Below are 16,776 nucleotides of genomic sequence, written 5' to 3'. Positions count from 1 at the left end.
AAGTTCACAAGGTCCTTCTGTTTACAGTGAAAATTTCAATGGATCAACACCTCAAAGTGTTTTTGAGATTGTGATCATCTTTTGCTCCTTTTTTGCTTACCAATCCTGTAAGATAATTGCAAGTTTGTTAAATAGGTCTCTCAAAAATATAATAAATATATAAGATAGAACAGAAGAATATTTTTCACGGATACCTTCTTGATTATTATTGTTGAAGTAAAAAACAGAGGAGAAAAGTTACAAGAGGACTTTATCAAGTTTTGCTGCCTACTTTTTGATCCTTCCTGCTCTCTTGGCTCCCCAGACCTCCATTCTTCCCAAGGGGCATCCGCAAGGGGAACGAAAGATGAGAACAGTGCGACCGTTCAATGGTGCCATCTTCTTCAGCTCAGCTTCAAGTTCTTTGTGATCTTGCCCCAAGTCCAAGGGGCGAATCCCAAAAGCATCATTTGGTAATTGTGGCAAGCATCTGACGCACCCCTCTGGCTCAAGCTGGATATCAAATTCTATGGCCTTCCGCAGACCTTTGCAGTAGGGATTACCGCACTTCCTCGCCTGGTAACTGAAGAATTCCCAGGCAACAATTGCTGTAAAAAGCAAGAAGACCAGTCCCGCAGCGTAAGCGATGGGGGCTTGATACACAACATCGCCCATGACGTCGATCGCCACGGGAAGCAGCTCGTAGGACTCCCGGAAAATGAACTTGAAGTAGGGGAGGGCAAGGACGGAGAGAGCTACAAGGACCAGAACCAGCAGCACTAAGTCGATGGCGGCGAACGCGGAGTGCTCGCAGAAGGGGTGGGATAGGGGATTCAAAGACTTGCTACTCCTCCTACACTGGCCGTCCATGCGCTCAGCCGAAGCCTGGGAGTTGGCCGTGTTCCGGTGCTGCTCGAAGGCCCTGCAGAACTCGATCAAGCTTCGGCAGTCCACCATCGCGACCCCAAATCCCTCAACGCCAGTCACGAAAATTTTCCCAACACGGAGAAAACACCGGAAAGATCGAAACTTTATACGGACGGAAAGCAAATCGCACCCGTGAAGCAGCAGTTTCGATCTTTCGACGAAGTATCAAGGTGGTCGAGTGCCAGGAACATCAACACAACAACAAAACACCAAAAACTTTTGATGAATAGAATCATTGATTATCATCGGACAGAAAGAAGCAAAAGCTAAAAGCTAAAAGTGATTATAATTATATATTCTCAAGAACACTGATCAGAAGAACAGCAAAGATTAACTGGATCAGAATCACTGCTGCGCAGGTCCTTTCGCTTTCGCCAAGAATGCTTCGCGCATCGCAGCATACCTGGGCAGCAGCATATCCTTCGGTGGCAAAGTGCCTTCCACCGCCGGCGAGCTCAAGAACTCCTCCATCCATCCGCAGAGCCGTGGAAGCTTGCTCTGGTCCACTAGCTTCAATCCAGTGATCTCCTCATAAATAGGAATTATGTACGCCAGGGCACCGAGCCAGACGTCCACGAGACCAATAGTTTGCCCTCCGAAGAATTTCTTCCCTTCGAGTTCATTCTCCAATAGCCCGAGGCTCTCGATCGACGACGCCTGCGCTTCCCTCTGCTCCTCTGCTCGTGTGGTCAAAACGCGCCACAGCGGAGGCGATAGCTAAATCCGGAAAAACATTCAAAGAGACAGAATCGGCAAGAACAGGACATCGAGTACTGATTCGTCTGTACCTTGTCGGCCTCGAATTTGCACCAGAAGCGTGCCATGGCCTTCTCGTAGGGGTGGTGAGGCAGCAAGGGGCGGAGCGGCCAAACTTCGTCGATGTAGTGGAGGATGACAGAGGACTCTGCGATGGCTCTTCCCTTGTGCACCAGCACCGGCACCTTCTTGTGGACGGGATTGTGCTGCAACAGCAGAGGGCTCTTGTTGCGGAGGTCTTCTTCGACGTAGTTGTACTCGACGCCCTTGATTCTTAGGGCCCATTTGACTCTGAGGACGAAGGGGCTCGACCATGTTCCCAGAAGCGTCACTTCCTTCTCTTCTTCTTCCGCCATGATTGCAGAAGAGGTGAAGCGAAGCTTGGAGAATTAATGATGAGGAAATCAAAGAATTTCAGTTTATTATTTCATTTGGGGAGTGAGAAGCTTCGAGGGAGCTTCGTTGCTTGATTTTCTTCGTAATGAATGGCATGCAGTATCTCTCAAGTCTCGTTAGGATCCTTGTCAAAGTCGTCTTCGTACAATTTAGTAGTTCTGTATCAAACTAAAAACACACACGGACAGTATCAGAGTTATCTACTTAGAAAGTAAGCTAGATAATAATATTTAAGAAAAATAATTTATTATTATTAATTGTTTTTTAAGTTGAAAGTCAAATCAGAAGGTTTCGATTGTTATTTGTCGTGTAGATATTCCTCCACCTTATCAGATATTTAATTTCTATTTACGATGTGTTAAATAATTATTATAATTAATTATAATTAATAATGTTAACTATAATGATATAATTATAAGAATATTAAAAGATAATATTTCCTCTAAAAATAATTTTTTTTATGATAAATTATTTTATATAAAATATTATGTACACATCTTAATTTTTTAATGTAAGATGGATTATTTAAGATTCAAGATATTATTTTAAAAAAATATAAAACATATATCTCAAAAACTCGTGTTAATATATTTAATAAAATTTTAAAATAATTAAAAATATCCTCAAATATTAGAGTTCAGCAACAAAGAATGCACTTAAATTTTTTTATCAAGCGAGAAGGATTGAAAAAAAAAATTTGTATTGTTTGTTTATTTCTTAAAAAAATTTAAAAATTAACTCATCTCATTTTAGAAAATTAATATTCTATTTCTAACTTGTTCTTTTTTGAATTTTACACCATAAACAAATTATTATATGAATAGCTAATATCCTACTTCTAATTTGTTTTTATTGAATTTTACACCATAAATAAATTATTAAATCAAACAAGTGTAGCTGAAGGAAATTTAATGATAAAAATGACTAATTAAAGTTAAATTTAATAAATATTAAAATGTTAATAATTTATTAATCTTAAAACGATAAAAGAATATTAACGAACAAGTAAAATCTTATGATTTTTCTATATAATTTGACGAACTCATTAAAAAAAACCTGCCCTTTTAATTTTTTTAATTTTCTTGTACTTTCTTATTATTTATGTACTATTTATTGATTATAATTGTTTATGGTTAACAATTTATAATCCCACTTAAAGTTGTAATTTTATGTTAATTAGATTCTTTCAGTGATTTTCATATTCTGTAGGTGATTTTCATGTACTACTTTATCATTTCCAGTTCGTTTCTTGAAAGCTCTTCACGGCTGTCATTTCCAGTGCAACTTTTTCAGATTTCTATTGTTACTGCGCTTGTGTACTTTGAACCCCTTATTCCATCAAAAATTTTCTTCCTGCAACAGTTCATGAGAAATCGAGGTAATAAACAATAAAACGGAAGTTGTGATTTTAACGCAAGCGATGAATAAATCGCCCTGAAAAAACAAGAAAAATTATGAAACTGGAAAAAAAAGACATATTTTTTCTTCAAGTGTTAAAGATTTTGTTGAAGCAGGCCTTACAAAAACTAGATGTATATAGATCTGAGGAAGAACAGATTAGCTTTCAAACTTCAACCATTTTAGTGAGAAACAGATTCTGAAACAGCAAAGATCAAAGACTTCCCCTTTTGTTTGAACTCTGAGAAGGTACCTCGGCTATTCTTCGTCATCCTCCCCCCCCCCCCCCCCCCCCCCCCTCTTCGCTTCAGCAGCAGCGCCATAGTCGCCGATCAAAGGCCTGTCAGGGAAGGGGAGGGGTGCATGGAAACCATCGGAATGGGAGGAATTGGAAGACACCAATTTTGCGGCGATCTTCATCCGATCCTCCAATAATGCATGGAGGAAAACAAAAGAGGAAGATGCACCTCAAGCATGGATTTTTCCAACCCAACCCCATGCCAACAGCTTCCAGGAACCCTTCTCCCGTTCCATCTTGCCTCGCCGCCGCTTGGTTTGCCCCCTTTCCTTGTCGCCATTGATGCACTTTTATAGATAGGGCTGAGGGCTATTCTCATTTTGGCCCTGCAATTTCATGTGTATCTCAATTTGAAGGAGGAGGCGTGGGCTGGGTCCGGCCCACATATTATTCCCCTTTCCCGCCACAAGCCGCTTCTTCCCTACCCACAAAAGAACTGCTTGGTTGGCAAGCCAGCGAGAAACCAGACCAAAAGAGAGAGATGACGGCGGCGGCGTCGTCGTCGTCTCCGATAAAAAAGGCAAGATCAATAAATTGTAGTAAATGCAGCAAAATTACTAAAAATACTAAAAAATTTAAATGTAATAATAAAAAAAATTGTAATTCAGATTTTAAAAAAAAATGCATTACCAACAAGATAAATTGTTGTGCAATTTTTAGTTTATAAAATTGTCTTATAGAATTTATATAAATCTGATTTTTTTTTCTCCTTAACTATTTAGATCTTATTAAATCAAAATTCAGTTTAAAAAATATTAACATTTCTTTTTGAAAGAGACACCTTTTTTTAATATTTAGATCTTCCAAGTTAATTTGTCACACATAATATCGACATCAATCCATCCCTTTTCTTTTTTTTACTTTTTTTAAAAAATTAAAAAAAAAATATTACTAATAAATTCAGCATGTGGCAAGAGGATGGAACCAAATCTATAAATGATAAATAATAAATTAGCATTTACCGTGGCCACGTTACTTACTCGATTTCCTATTTCCAATTAAAAATAGAAAAGAAAAAAAAGGCATAAATTAATTGCAAGCCAGCTGGCGGACCATTAACGACAAGCCAATTTGTAGCAGATCCAGCCAGAAATGGACTCAGCTCACCCAATCGATTCCCACCGGCGCGCCTTTTAAAGCCCGCGTTAGCATCAAAAAGACGTCCACTTTCTCGCTCTCTGACACCGCCCGCGGTCGGTCAGTTACCGGGTAGTGCCCCCACACGGTGAGCTGGATCTCGTCCGATTCGCTCCGCACGATCTCGATCGGACGTTAGGGATTGCTCCGTCGGTCTTAAATGCCGGCGAAGCGGAACATTTATGGAAACCACCCGGTGGTTTCTATAATCTTGGAGAGAGGAAAAAGGGGCGTCGAACGGAATCGGAACGTTAGGAAAAGGGCTTAAGAGGAAAGAAAAAGTCCCGCGCCGTTGAAGGGAAATAAAATGACGGAGGATATTTTAGGAATATTGAAAGAGTACTGGGTTTTTATTTGTGTTTTTATTCGGCTTTCTTCTCTCGGGAATTATATTTTCTTTTGAGAAATTTTGTTTTTCGTTTTTCTGATGTTTTTCCCCCTTCGTCTCTGCTGTCTCATCATATCTTCGTCCACTCTCCTTCTCGTGCTTCCATTCCATTATTTTGGAGAGATTTTAGGGCTTTTTCAGATTTTAGATTCGGTCGCGATCTCTCGAATCCAGTCGGCTGCTGGCAAGAGATCAGTGTTGCTTTTCTTGGCGAAGTTCCCTCCCGATTCAGCGTGATTTGGGCTCTCTTTTGGGAATTTTATCTCCTCCAGTCGCGGCTGCTTATTTCAGCTCTACACTTGTCTTTTCTCCGATTGATTGGCATTGAGAAAAGGTTGAATTTGTCTGGTTGATAGCTGGTGCTTCTTTTGGGCCTCAGTATTGGGATTTGGAAAGGAATTGTTGATGATTTGAGGGGTTGTAGCAGTGGAGCTCTAGTTCTTGTTCACTTCAAGGTGTAAGAGAACAGAGGCATTGTTCAAGTCCAAGACGATCTTTGCTTTATGGTGGTCGGTCATCCTGCTTCAGGTATTTTGGGCAAATTTTAGCTTTTGAGCTTGCTGTTTCTTTATGAGCGTGTCAAATGTTTCAAGCCTATTGTTATCCGAAAGTTGGGTTTTTTCGATCGAAAAGTCATTTCTGCTTGTTAACTGTAATCTATCTTGCTGTCTGACCTCATAAAGATTTCTTCTCGTTTGTTCTTCTGCATTGCATCCGCTTAGTCTTAAGAGACGATTTTGATTTTTGGAGGAATACATATGTTGTAGTCTCTGTTTACCAGTGTTTCATCTTGATCCCTCAACATATTGTGAGGAGTACCAAGCGAGAAGAATTTAACTTGGAAGATTTTGTCCATGAAGCTCCTAGGATCAGTTCAGTCTATTCACCATTTCATAATTCTCCATGGACTTGTTGTGTTGCTGTTTGCATACCAGTATAAGGCCCAATCACCAGGTGCATCTTCAAGCTCTGCGAGTTCACTGAATGCTCTTCTTCAGGATTATGCTTACCGTGCTCTTGTTCGCCCTCACACTGGAGTTATCTATCCTGGTAACGTTCCTTCGAATCTCACTGGTATCGGGATTGCAGCAGTAAGACTCAGAAGCGGGAGTTTAAGAAGGAAAGGAATAATCTTTAATGAATTTGAGATCCCGACTGGCCTCATTGTGCAGCCCTATGTCAGAAGGCTGGTATTGGTGTATCACAATCTGGGTAACTGGTCCTCTTTCTACTACCCTCTTCCTGGTTATACCTACCTGACTCCTGTTCTTGGGCTACTTGCTTATGATGCAACAAATTTGTCTGCGACTAACTTGCCAGAATTAAGCATGGTAGTTTCGGAATCATTCATTTCCATTAATTTTACCAATGCAACTCATGTTCTGAGTGGGACTGATGCTAGATGTGTGTGGTTTGATGTGAATGGCTCACCAGATTTCCAGCAATTGGTATCAATCAATACCTGTTCAACATACCGTCTCGGGCACTTCTCCATTGTAGTCAACTCCAGTGAGATAGCTCCTTCCCCAGTGCCTAGCTTACCTCCAGGGCCGGTGCCTAGTCCTGGTGGTTCTAAGAGCAGCAATTCTAAGGCATGGAAGATTGCTGGGGGTGTTGTTGGTGGTCTTGTTGCTCTAGCTGCCTTAACACTAATTGTTTATTATATACGCCAGAGAAAGAATAAGAAGGTGGCACAATTGGAGCAGCATGCAGATGCAGGGGTTTCTCTACAAACAGCAAGGGTTGGAAATACACAGATTCCTGTGGCTTCAGGGACACGGACACTGCCAGTCCTTGAGAATGAACTTGTTGCTTAAGTGCTATTGTTTTTGCCAGTTAAGGAACCTCTTCAAGGATTGAACATTAGGAACTAGCTGAAGACTGTCTTTTCAAGTGTTTCATATGTATAGAACCAGAGGCAGCCATTGCTACGTTCCACATTGTGTTGCGTTGGCTGAGATTGGTTGAACTCTGCATCATAGCTTATTTACGGTATCCATTCTTTTTGGTAAAGTTGTTCGTGTTCAAATGGCTCCAGTCCTTATTTCCACTGTTCCAGTATTCTTATTGGTTAAAATGCCCTACTGTCACCTAGAAACCCTCCAAGAATATGGCGTTTGTTGCAAACTGTAGCTTTTTCTATTATTTATTTGTTGGTTGTCATGCTTAGAGAAATCTTGCTAATAAAGCTGAGTTATCATTCATTTCATGATTCATGGTGCCATCAAATGGATTTGCTTTGTGTTCATTATAAATCTCTCCTCACCAAGCTAGTAAAATTCCTGGATAAGATGTGATCATTTTCTCGTTAGCATGATGGTCTTCATTAGTCCATCATGCTATCTATTTCTGACTTTGTGCAATGCTTCTAGCTTCATTACAAGTCTGACTTAATAGAACAATAATATGCTAATTTTCCGAAACCAAAGTACAGCAATATTATTTTAGAATCTTGTAGAATTCATCAAAGATTGCATGCTTGTTACTTCAATCATGAAAAGTTGAAATTTTCTTCTTGGCAATCACTTAGCCAATTTCCTTTTGAATTGTGTGCCACTCAAGGGTCACAAAATAGTAATCATGTATCTCTAACCCCTATTTAAGATTATCAGTGAATGATACACAACTTCTCTATTTCATTCTCTTCCTCGATACTTCTTTTTCCATACTCGCAACATTTTGATTGTTTTGTCTTTAAAATAACAAAGTGGTAAACTTTTTGCATATGCAGATTCTGATACTGAAATATTTCCTAGTCAAAATATTTCTGAATCCTTATTTTGGAATTTCTTATTATGTATTTTTGCGAGTTGCAAAGTTGTAGATTCTTAAGATTCAGACGTAGGAACTGGACATAGAGATGGACATGAATCATTCAATCCAATGACATTAGCAAAGCGATGAAAAGTACAGGAAGGAACGAGATGATTGGGTTCAGGGAACGAGAAATGCTTTTTTTTTTTCTTTGAAAAGAGGTCCGGAGTTGAACCGGTCGGCATCATCAGTCTTTTTTTTTTGTTAATGAATAGTATGTATAACTTCCAACTGTTTATACTGGATCTGATTAAATTTGTCTCACGTGCTTGTTTGTTTTAATAAATTTATGTTGAGCTTTAGAAATTAATAATAAATTTCTCAATGGTGAGCAAAGTTTAAAATCTCGAATAAGTTTTGATATTTGATTGGAATATTGTTTCTACATGGTGTTGATATTTTGATGCATGATATTAGTAATGGAATAAGTTTTGATATTTGATTGGAACTACATGGTGTTGATATTTTGATGCATGATATTAGTAATGGATTGTACTTACATTGTCTGTGTTAAATATATCCTTTTAGTAAATTATTAAAATTATTTTTTATTAGCATTAAATTACTGGAAACAGGCACACTATTCTGGTTCGACCTTGTTGTTTTTCTCCTGTTTAGCACAGTTGTGTTTTCTTTTCTGCCTTGAGCATTCAGCAATTGCTTTGCCGGTGGTTGAGATGTCCTCCAGTTCTACTTCTTTATTAAGCAGAATCCGACACAGAGACAAAATTAAATAAATTTGATGGTGAAATATTCCTAATATTTCTGCTTATGAAGGGATAGCTGGTGAATCCTGGTGAAAGAAAAGGTGAACGATTCTCGATCGTTGCAAAGGTTCCTCTATGGGTTTGGACTATTTCAACTCCTGTCTGTTTCTGTAACATCAACTAGATTCTTCTTCATTAATCTCCATTTCTTATCAAATAATGTTTGGTCATTGATTATGCTAATTCAAGAAAGATTAGTGGCATAATTCAACTTTGTATTAAAAAAAATATACGATTATCAAAATGTGATGTGCCTTTTAATATTTTTTGAAATTTAGATGCGCCTTTGCTAAAATTGCCGTTGAAAGGGGTTGAAAATATGAATGTGAAGTTGTACTCCTCGACAGGATCCGCATCGCCGATAATTTATTGGACGTCAAATGTAGGTGGTGTGGGTGACTTGGCTGGGACCATCCTCCCCCCTCATCTGCACCTTGTCATTTACAGCATCAAATTAAATATTCAACTTTGTACCTACTGAACTGCCAAACCAACATTTTCATTAGGATGGTTGCGACTGAGATGGGTCTATAAGGGCGGAGGTCAATCCAAGAGTAAATTATTAGAGTGAATAAGGATCAAATTTCGATGGATTAATTATAAATTTTTAATTTATTTTTTTTATAGATGATCATGGAAATGTTAAAACAGATTTTATTTTTTTTGATGGAGAAGAGTTCCATGATGGGAGCTATAAGATGGGAACAATTACGACATAACGGTACACTCCTCTCCCTTATATATAGCGACCAATTACACGCGATTACTGTTCTCCTATGTTTACCATGTTATAACATTAAAAAATTAAAAAAATATATACATGTGGTGGGCCAGCAACATCCTTCGATCTTGTTACCTTTTAGTGAGGAGATTTGTTCGGTGACACCTCCCTCCCTAAGTGGTTCTCAATGAACATCAATTATAACATTTTAACGCTTTCTATAGATGTCATGTCTATTTTTTTTATTTTTTTTTGAATGTTATCAAGAGTTGAAGCTATAAGATGTCACTCCGTTATTATGGTCAACTATGTGTTCATGATGCCTCAAGAAAACACATACTGCTCCAACATGGACCCTCAGAATAGATCAAGACTGTAGTTAAACATTTCCTCGTCGACATTAATTTATTACGGCAGCAAACGCCCTCTTTATTTTTTATGACATCAATTAAAAATATATTTTATATTTAAATAATATTTTTATCCAACATTATTATATATAAAAAAGCTATTTCAATAAACAGTTCGTTACTCTAAAGTAAACAATTGAATCAATATTTAAGTAATTCTACAAATTGATAATTCTAAAAATTTCAGATGTATTTTTTTTAAATAAGTGAAGTAAAATCTTTCTCTCTCATTTCTCATTGGTTGATAACTATTTTAGAAGAGCAAAACTCAAAATATTTGAAATTTATTTTTTAAATCCTCAAAAAATAACTCAACCTGAAATTTTTTTGACTTCTCGAACTTTTAAAATTTTTACATCCAGGTCCAAAGATTTTTTCTTTCGTCTAAAATTTAAACCAAATGAGTCAGAGTGTCTCACAATCTGACTATCGTAGAGCATTTTGATTACTTGTAGCATTTTGAAGAAAAGAAAAATTATAGGAGCAAAGTGACATTTTCTCAAGGTACGCTGTGACCATCGAGGAACCTCAGAGTTAAAAAAATGGGAAAACATTGTAAGGATATATACGTGAAGTCTAATTTACGAAAGTATAGGGTGTGAAAATGATATTTGGGAGCCAAAGTAAAACTAAATTACTTCAGTGTCCTCTTCTTTACTTGATTCCTCAGTGAGTCTCTGCTCCCCCTGCTCCCCGTTTTCCTTTTTTTCGCAAGAAATTGCAGCATAAACTGCGAGCGGCAGCGAATCGAGAGAGCCTCCTCATCAATGGAGCGCGGAGTGGATTCAGGGTTCGACGGTCGCGGATGCGACGGCGTACTTCGAAGAGGGGAGTTCTAATTCCTTATCCGCGCTTCCATGGAGTGCTGAAGCTGTGGTCTTTGAAGCAATGCCGCTGGTTTTCCTCAGCGATCTCTAGATTTTTTTCGCAACCTGCTTCGATTTCAGCTCCTGTTCCCTTCTTATTCTCATTCCGTGCCTTCTCCAGCGGTTGATCTTGTTCAGTTAGATGTAGTTTAGGTTTTGGAGATCTGAGGACGAAGTCGTGCGTAACACCTCCGAGTTCGCGTGATTCCTTTCGGTCGAGGCGCTCGATAGTTGGGTTCAACTTCAGATCTTTTCCTTCGGAGGTCGGGAGGTGCCAGTCTCAGAATACGGTGAGTGAAATCTAAGTCGGCGTTTGGCTTCTACTATTTTTCACTTTCCAAAAACTCTACTTCATTTTCCTTGTTTCTGCCGAAGAAAGATTTTCACTTCAAAATTGATGATTCTTTAGAAAGATAATTAATGGGGATACTGAAACAATTAACCTATTTGAAGCTGAATCAGATGAAGTTATAGTCCTGGTTTGCTTTTCACTGTGTAGTAATTTGTTTAACGCTTTAACTGGTGGGTATAGCATGAACCAAAAGCCATGTAATGGGAACTATTAAACACTATAGTGGCTTCCTTCTCCAATGTTCCAACCTTTCTCCTTGGTTGGAAAAGTTAAAGCATCTCTTTCTTTTGATAAGTGGAATATGCTTCTGCTTTAGCTTTTGATAATGTGCTATACAGAAGTCGTTTCTTTTAATAGGCATCTCTTTCTTTAGAGTTTCTTTTCAGTGTACTTGCATTTGATGGGTTGAAGCTTGAATATGGAGTAGGCTTCCTCAGTTCTTCTAGTCACTTTTTTCTTGCAGCTATTTGCTTTCCTTTTTTTTATCTGTGAATAAAAGTATACATTTGCTTGAATCCACTTCAAATGGTGGTGCTTTCCATCTGGAAATCTCATGATCTTAATCTTTGAAAATGATTAAGGAATCTTAGCAATTAATACAAAAAATGGGGAAAAAAGTAAATGGAAGAAAAAGACAATGAGCATACATTCATGATTGAGAGAGGGATGATACTTAAGAGTGGTCCCCTTCTTAGCAGTTAGCAATAGCTAGGAAATAATTGGTGGTTGTCACTGGCTGTCACCATTTAATTCTTAATAGCGAGAATGAATGCTTTCCAGAGAGTGAATGCAATTTGATTTATGCCAGGATTCATCTCGTTGATCTGTCATCAAAATCACAAAGATTTTAAATCATGGACAAATTAACTTGCTTGTCATATATGTTAAATCTTTCTGGTTCAATTGAAAAGAAACTATTTGTTCTGATATTTGCTCAAACTTTTCATTCTATTCCTTCTTTTTTCCCTTTGAATAATCTTTGATGAAGCTATTTATGATACTTATTTCAAGGCATGGTCATAATTCTTTTTCTTTTCCTTTTTTCAGTGAAGCTGGACAGGAGAACCCCTAAAATTTGACTATCGAATAGACCCATCATGTTCTTTATGCCCTTTTCTTAACTTATTACTTCTGATGGATTACTTTTTGGCTTCCATAGCACTTCCTTTGATTGTTTTCTTATTTTTCCCACCATTTGTGATTTGCAACTTAAGCTCAGATGAGCAAGCACTTTTAGACTTTGCAACTTCCATCCCTCATGGCCGTAAACTTAACTGGAGTTCTGAGAACCCAATTTGCTCTTCTTGGGTTGGAGTAACATGCACACCTGATAATACCCGAGTGCGCGCTCTTCGGCTGCCAGCGATTGGGCTTTTTGGGATGATCCCCACTAATACACTAGGAAGACTTGATGCCCTTGAAGTCTTAAGCCTTCGATCCAACCGCCTTATGGTTAATCTCTCTTCAGATGTTTCATCCATTCCTTCTTTGCATTCTCTGTACCTTCAACATAATGATTTATCTGGATTCATTCCTTCTTCACTATCTTCAAATCTTACATTTCTTGATCTCTCCTACAATTCCTTCCTTGGAGAAATTCCAGTGACAATCCAGAATCTTACTCACCTTACTGCATTGTTTCTCGAGAACAATTTGCTGTCTGGACCCATCCCTGACATTGAACTCCCAATGCTTAAACATCTGAATCTGAGTAATAACAACCTTAGCGGACCCATACCACAATACCTCCAAAAGTTTCCATCAGAGTCTTTTCTTGGTAACCCTTTACTCTGCGGAACTCCTGTAACAGCATGCTCTGCTATATCTCCTCCAGGAGTCTCTAAAAAATCCAAAAAAAGCTTTTGGAAAAGACTGAGCACAGGTGTCATTATTGGAATTGCTGCAGGCGGATCGGCACTTCTGATTTTACTCATCATTTTAGTCCTATTCTGCTTCTTCAGAAGGAAACCCGCCAAAGGTAACAGAGAATCAAAAGGAAAGGGAGCTCTCGGTGCAAGGAGCGAGAAAACTGAGTACAGCAGTAGTGCACAGGAGGCAGAGAAGAATAAGTTGAGTTTCTTTGAGGGATGCACGTATAATTTTGACTTGGAGGATCTATTAAGAGCTTCTGCTGAAGTTCTTGGTAAAGGAAATCATGGGACTACATACAAAGCAGTTCTAGAAGATGGTACAACAGTAGTTGTGAAAAGGTTGAAGGAAGTTATCATTGGAAAGAGGGAGTTTGAACAACAAATGGAAATAATAGGAAGGTTCAGGCCTCACCCTAATGTAGTCCCACTGCGAGCTTATTATTACTCCAAAGATGAGAAGCTTCTGATATATGATTATCTTCCTTCTGGCAACATCTCCTCCCTTTTACATGGTACATGTTTCTTTTAATTCCATGTCTTTGCACTGATAATGCCTTTTGACATAATAAATAAACACAAGTGATCTGAGAAATCATGTATAAGAAATTGCTGCAGCATTTAATCAACTGTAAGAGGCGAGTAACATATACTGGCCTCTGATTAATCTAACTAGTGATTATTTACAGATTCTACTGCTCTAAATTGTTGGATATGAGCTGTGGTCACAGCAACAATCAAAATGCAAGTAGTTATATTGATCTTGTTGAATTGGAATGGAGCCCATTCCATCCCTCATTGAACACGGTATAAGAGTAGAGCTCACCTAGCTCTAATAAGATGTTAAATTTGGGTGGAGCTCATTCCATACCAAAATAAGATGGAACCAGCTCCACCCTAATTCAACATGTATTAAAGCTAGACCTACATCTCTGAGTTATGATGGATGTTAGAAGACTCGTTGAATCTAAGAATCTTCATGCTCATTACTAACAAGTACGGTCATCGTATATGTTTATGTATTATGAGAGTGTACCCCTCTTATTGACAAAATGAGCTTCACCTCAACTATATCTCCACCACACCTAATGTTGATGAGATCAATGTTCTTGAGCTCAACCACACTTATTTTGTGTAGATAATACCAAATTCTAAACCAATGCACTAAACAATCTTTGTTCGATAATTCATTTTCTAGTCCCTTAATAGTAGCTTAAAATATTAAATATATATATATTTTTTTATTTTTGAAATATCATAAAATAATAAAGGACTAAATATAGTTTTGATAGTGGCAGACAACAACAGCTCATGTTTTTCGATTATTTGGGGTACCCTTGAGGATTTTATAGAGCTAGATATTTCTCTTCAAGGAAGGCTATTTCTAAGTTACTATTTTGTTGATTATGTCAAAGTAGAGTTTTCCTTTGGGGCACTTCTAATGTCTCATATAACTAGCAGGAAGTAAGAGTGCTGAAAAGGCTCCCTTGGACTGGGAGTCCAGGGTGAAGATTGCACTTGGAGCTGCACGCGGCATAGCACACCTTCATGCTGAGGGTGGGGTAAAATTCATCCATGGAGACATCAAATCCAACAATGTACTGCTGACCCAGGAATTTGAAGCCTGCGTATCAGACTATGGCCTTGCCCCATTAATGAGCACTTTGGCAACAGCATCCAAAGTTGTGGTGGGCTATCGAGCGCCAGAAGTCATCGAGATCAAGAAGTACTCTCACAAATCAGATGTCTACAGCTTCGGCGTGTTGCTATTGGAGATGCTCACTGGGAAAGCCCCACTGCAGTCTCCAGGACGCGATGATGTTGTGGATCTACCGAGATGGGTCCAATCCGTGGTACGGGAAGAGTGGACTGCTGAAGTATTTGATGTGGATCTTATGAGACATCAGCACATTGAGGAAGAGATGGTTCGAATGCTTCAGATTGCAATGGCTTGTGTTTCAAAAGTTCCAGATCAGCGACCTAAAATGGAGGAAGCGATCAGAATGATCGAGGATGTCCGTCTCTCTGACTCAGAGAACAGACCATCCTCGGACAAGTCAAAAGATGACAATGTCCCAACACCACAACCAGAGGCAGAGACAGAGACAGAGATCACAACGTAGCCGTTTCAACATTAGGCCTTGCTTGGGATTTAATTCTGCAAGTTTCTTTGTTTGAATTGACATTGATGTTTGGTGAAGTTTGTTTCAAAGGATGTTTGGGCATCACCATGTATTTATGCTTATGAACTAAACCAATCTCTGCTCATTTGATTTTTTTTCTCTTTTGCTATTTTATTTTCAGATGGATATTAATAAACATTTCTGTTAGCTTTTGTCTGGTGTCTAAATACTCATCCTTCTTGACATCTAATTGTATTACATTACAGATTTTGTCAGTCTCATTATTTTCAACACAGGATCCAGATTTTCAACAATGGAATAAATTTTATCACAACTGTCCATTTGTCATGCGTCATGCGTGTGTAATTCTTTTTGCGCCAGCATTTGTAATAATTATCATAAAGGTGCCATAATTAGTAATAATTCTAAAAACTGTCACGGATCATCAACAGTTATGATATCAAATATAATTCTTTTCTAATCATCTATATCTATATCAAGGGAATGCCACGTCATGCACAATGATAAACTTATTATAGTCTAATTTTATGAGCACGAATTTGAATCATAGAAATAATCTTTTATAATATAGGATAAGACTATATATAATCAATTCAATGTGATTCAATTCTTTTTAAGAATCTCGCATCCATAGAAATTTCATGTATTAGACTGCCCTTAACGGTAAGATAGTTTAATTGAACAAATTCAACTATGTTACGAGTACTTCAAAATCACACTCCTTAAAAATGTATATATAAAAAAAATGATAAATCTTAGTCAGTCGCAATAACTCAATCCTTGGGGTGACTGGTCCGGCCCCACGGAAGTTTTCCATCGACCACCAGGGTAAATCGGGAAGCATATGTAGCGGCCAACCCAGATGCCCAATATTTTTTTTTTAAATGTGTATATAAGATGTATATGCTCATTGATTATAATACTAAACTTTGACACTAATGATTTTTATCGGTAACATACTAAATAATAAACTGTGACACCTGATTATACTATGATTATACTGAAATTGAATGGTACTAAACAATGTAACTTGCTCACTGTTAAAACAAAAACAAAAAATCAATTACTAACATAAACTATGACCTCGAGTAACATCCATAAATCTGGTCGATTATATTAAAAAGTATCGATCAAAATATTACACTTAAGAATAAAGGATGAGATCTGATTAAAAGAAAATTGTCGCACCTGCCTACAGAGAATCCTGGCGCCTTATATATTAAGAAGTACCATCCAATAGCATCAACCTCGTGTTTCCCGTTCTTGTTTCTTTAGTAATTAATCTTTCTCATTTTCATCCTCCATCACTGCACTCATTGCCCGATAATATTGTTTTTGTTTTTTGGTTTTTTGTATTGTTCTATCCAAAGACTGATTCTCATCCTAATCGACTTACTATTGGACTCCACTGTTAATGGAGACACATCGGCTGGCCCAAAGACCGAAGAGACTTTATTTGTGATTTGGAAATGGAATTAAGCTGATTAATTAATTAAGTGGCTAACAAATCGCCAACTTATTGTCGAGCAATGCGTGAGAAGGACAAAAACTAGTT

At 38.0% G+C, this 16,776-nt stretch overlaps 4 protein-coding genes across 5 annotated transcripts; 2 read left to right on the top strand and 2 right to left on the bottom strand.

Annotated features, from left to right (window-relative positions):
• Positions 1–14: 14 nt before the first annotated feature.
• LOC141828722 (uncharacterized) lies at positions 15–1,086 on the bottom strand. 2 transcript variants are annotated; one of them, XM_074716173.1, is made up of 2 exons: positions 272–1,086; positions 15–105 (listed from the first exon to the last, which is right to left on the bottom strand). In XM_074716173.1, the coding sequence occupies exons 1-2, from the start codon at positions 934–936 to the stop codon at positions 75–77; spliced, it is 696 nt and encodes a 231-aa protein (XP_074572274.1). In that variant the 5' UTR covers positions 937–1,086; the 3' UTR covers positions 15–74. The 2 variants fall into 2 exon arrangements, with proteins under 2 accessions (XP_074572274.1, XP_074572275.1); XM_074716174.1 differs by having other exon boundaries at positions 37–105; positions 195–1,086.
• An 87-nt stretch (positions 1,087–1,173) lies between these two features.
• On the bottom strand, positions 1,174–2,234 carry LOC141828708 (glutathione transferase GST 23-like). Its single transcript, XM_074716172.1, has 2 exons — positions 1,695–2,234; positions 1,174–1,623 (listed from the first exon to the last, which is right to left on the bottom strand). The coding sequence occupies exons 1-2, from the start codon at positions 2,016–2,018 to the stop codon at positions 1,252–1,254; spliced, it is 696 nt and encodes a 231-aa protein (XP_074572273.1). The 5' UTR covers positions 2,019–2,234; the 3' UTR covers positions 1,174–1,251.
• Positions 2,235–5,293: 3,059 nt separating this feature from the next.
• On the top strand, positions 5,294–7,488 carry LOC141836512 (uncharacterized). The gene has a single exon (XM_074724022.1). The coding sequence runs from the start codon at positions 6,134–6,136 to the stop codon at positions 7,094–7,096; it is 963 nt and encodes a 320-aa protein (XP_074580123.1). The 5' UTR covers positions 5,294–6,133; the 3' UTR covers positions 7,097–7,488.
• A 3,254-nt stretch (positions 7,489–10,742) lies between these two features.
• LOC141829593 (putative inactive receptor kinase At5g58300) lies at positions 10,743–15,381 on the top strand. The gene is made up of 3 exons (XM_074717106.1): positions 10,743–11,147; positions 12,257–13,592; positions 14,539–15,381. The coding sequence occupies exons 2-3, from the start codon at positions 12,344–12,346 to the stop codon at positions 15,198–15,200; spliced, it is 1,911 nt and encodes a 636-aa protein (XP_074573207.1). The 5' UTR covers positions 10,743–11,147; positions 12,257–12,343; the 3' UTR covers positions 15,201–15,381.
• Positions 15,382–16,776: the final 1,395 nt, after the last annotated feature.

This window comes from Curcuma longa, chromosome 1, assembly GCF_044706935.1.
Source record: "Curcuma longa cultivar G26 ecotype Majalengka, Jawa Barat chromosome 1, ITB_CL_G26_1.1, whole genome shotgun sequence".
Taxonomy (NCBI): Eukaryota; Viridiplantae; Streptophyta; class Magnoliopsida; order Zingiberales; family Zingiberaceae; genus Curcuma; species Curcuma longa.
The sequence above is the reverse complement of the archived record's forward strand: the minus strand, read 5'-3'. Positions and strand labels throughout refer to the sequence as shown.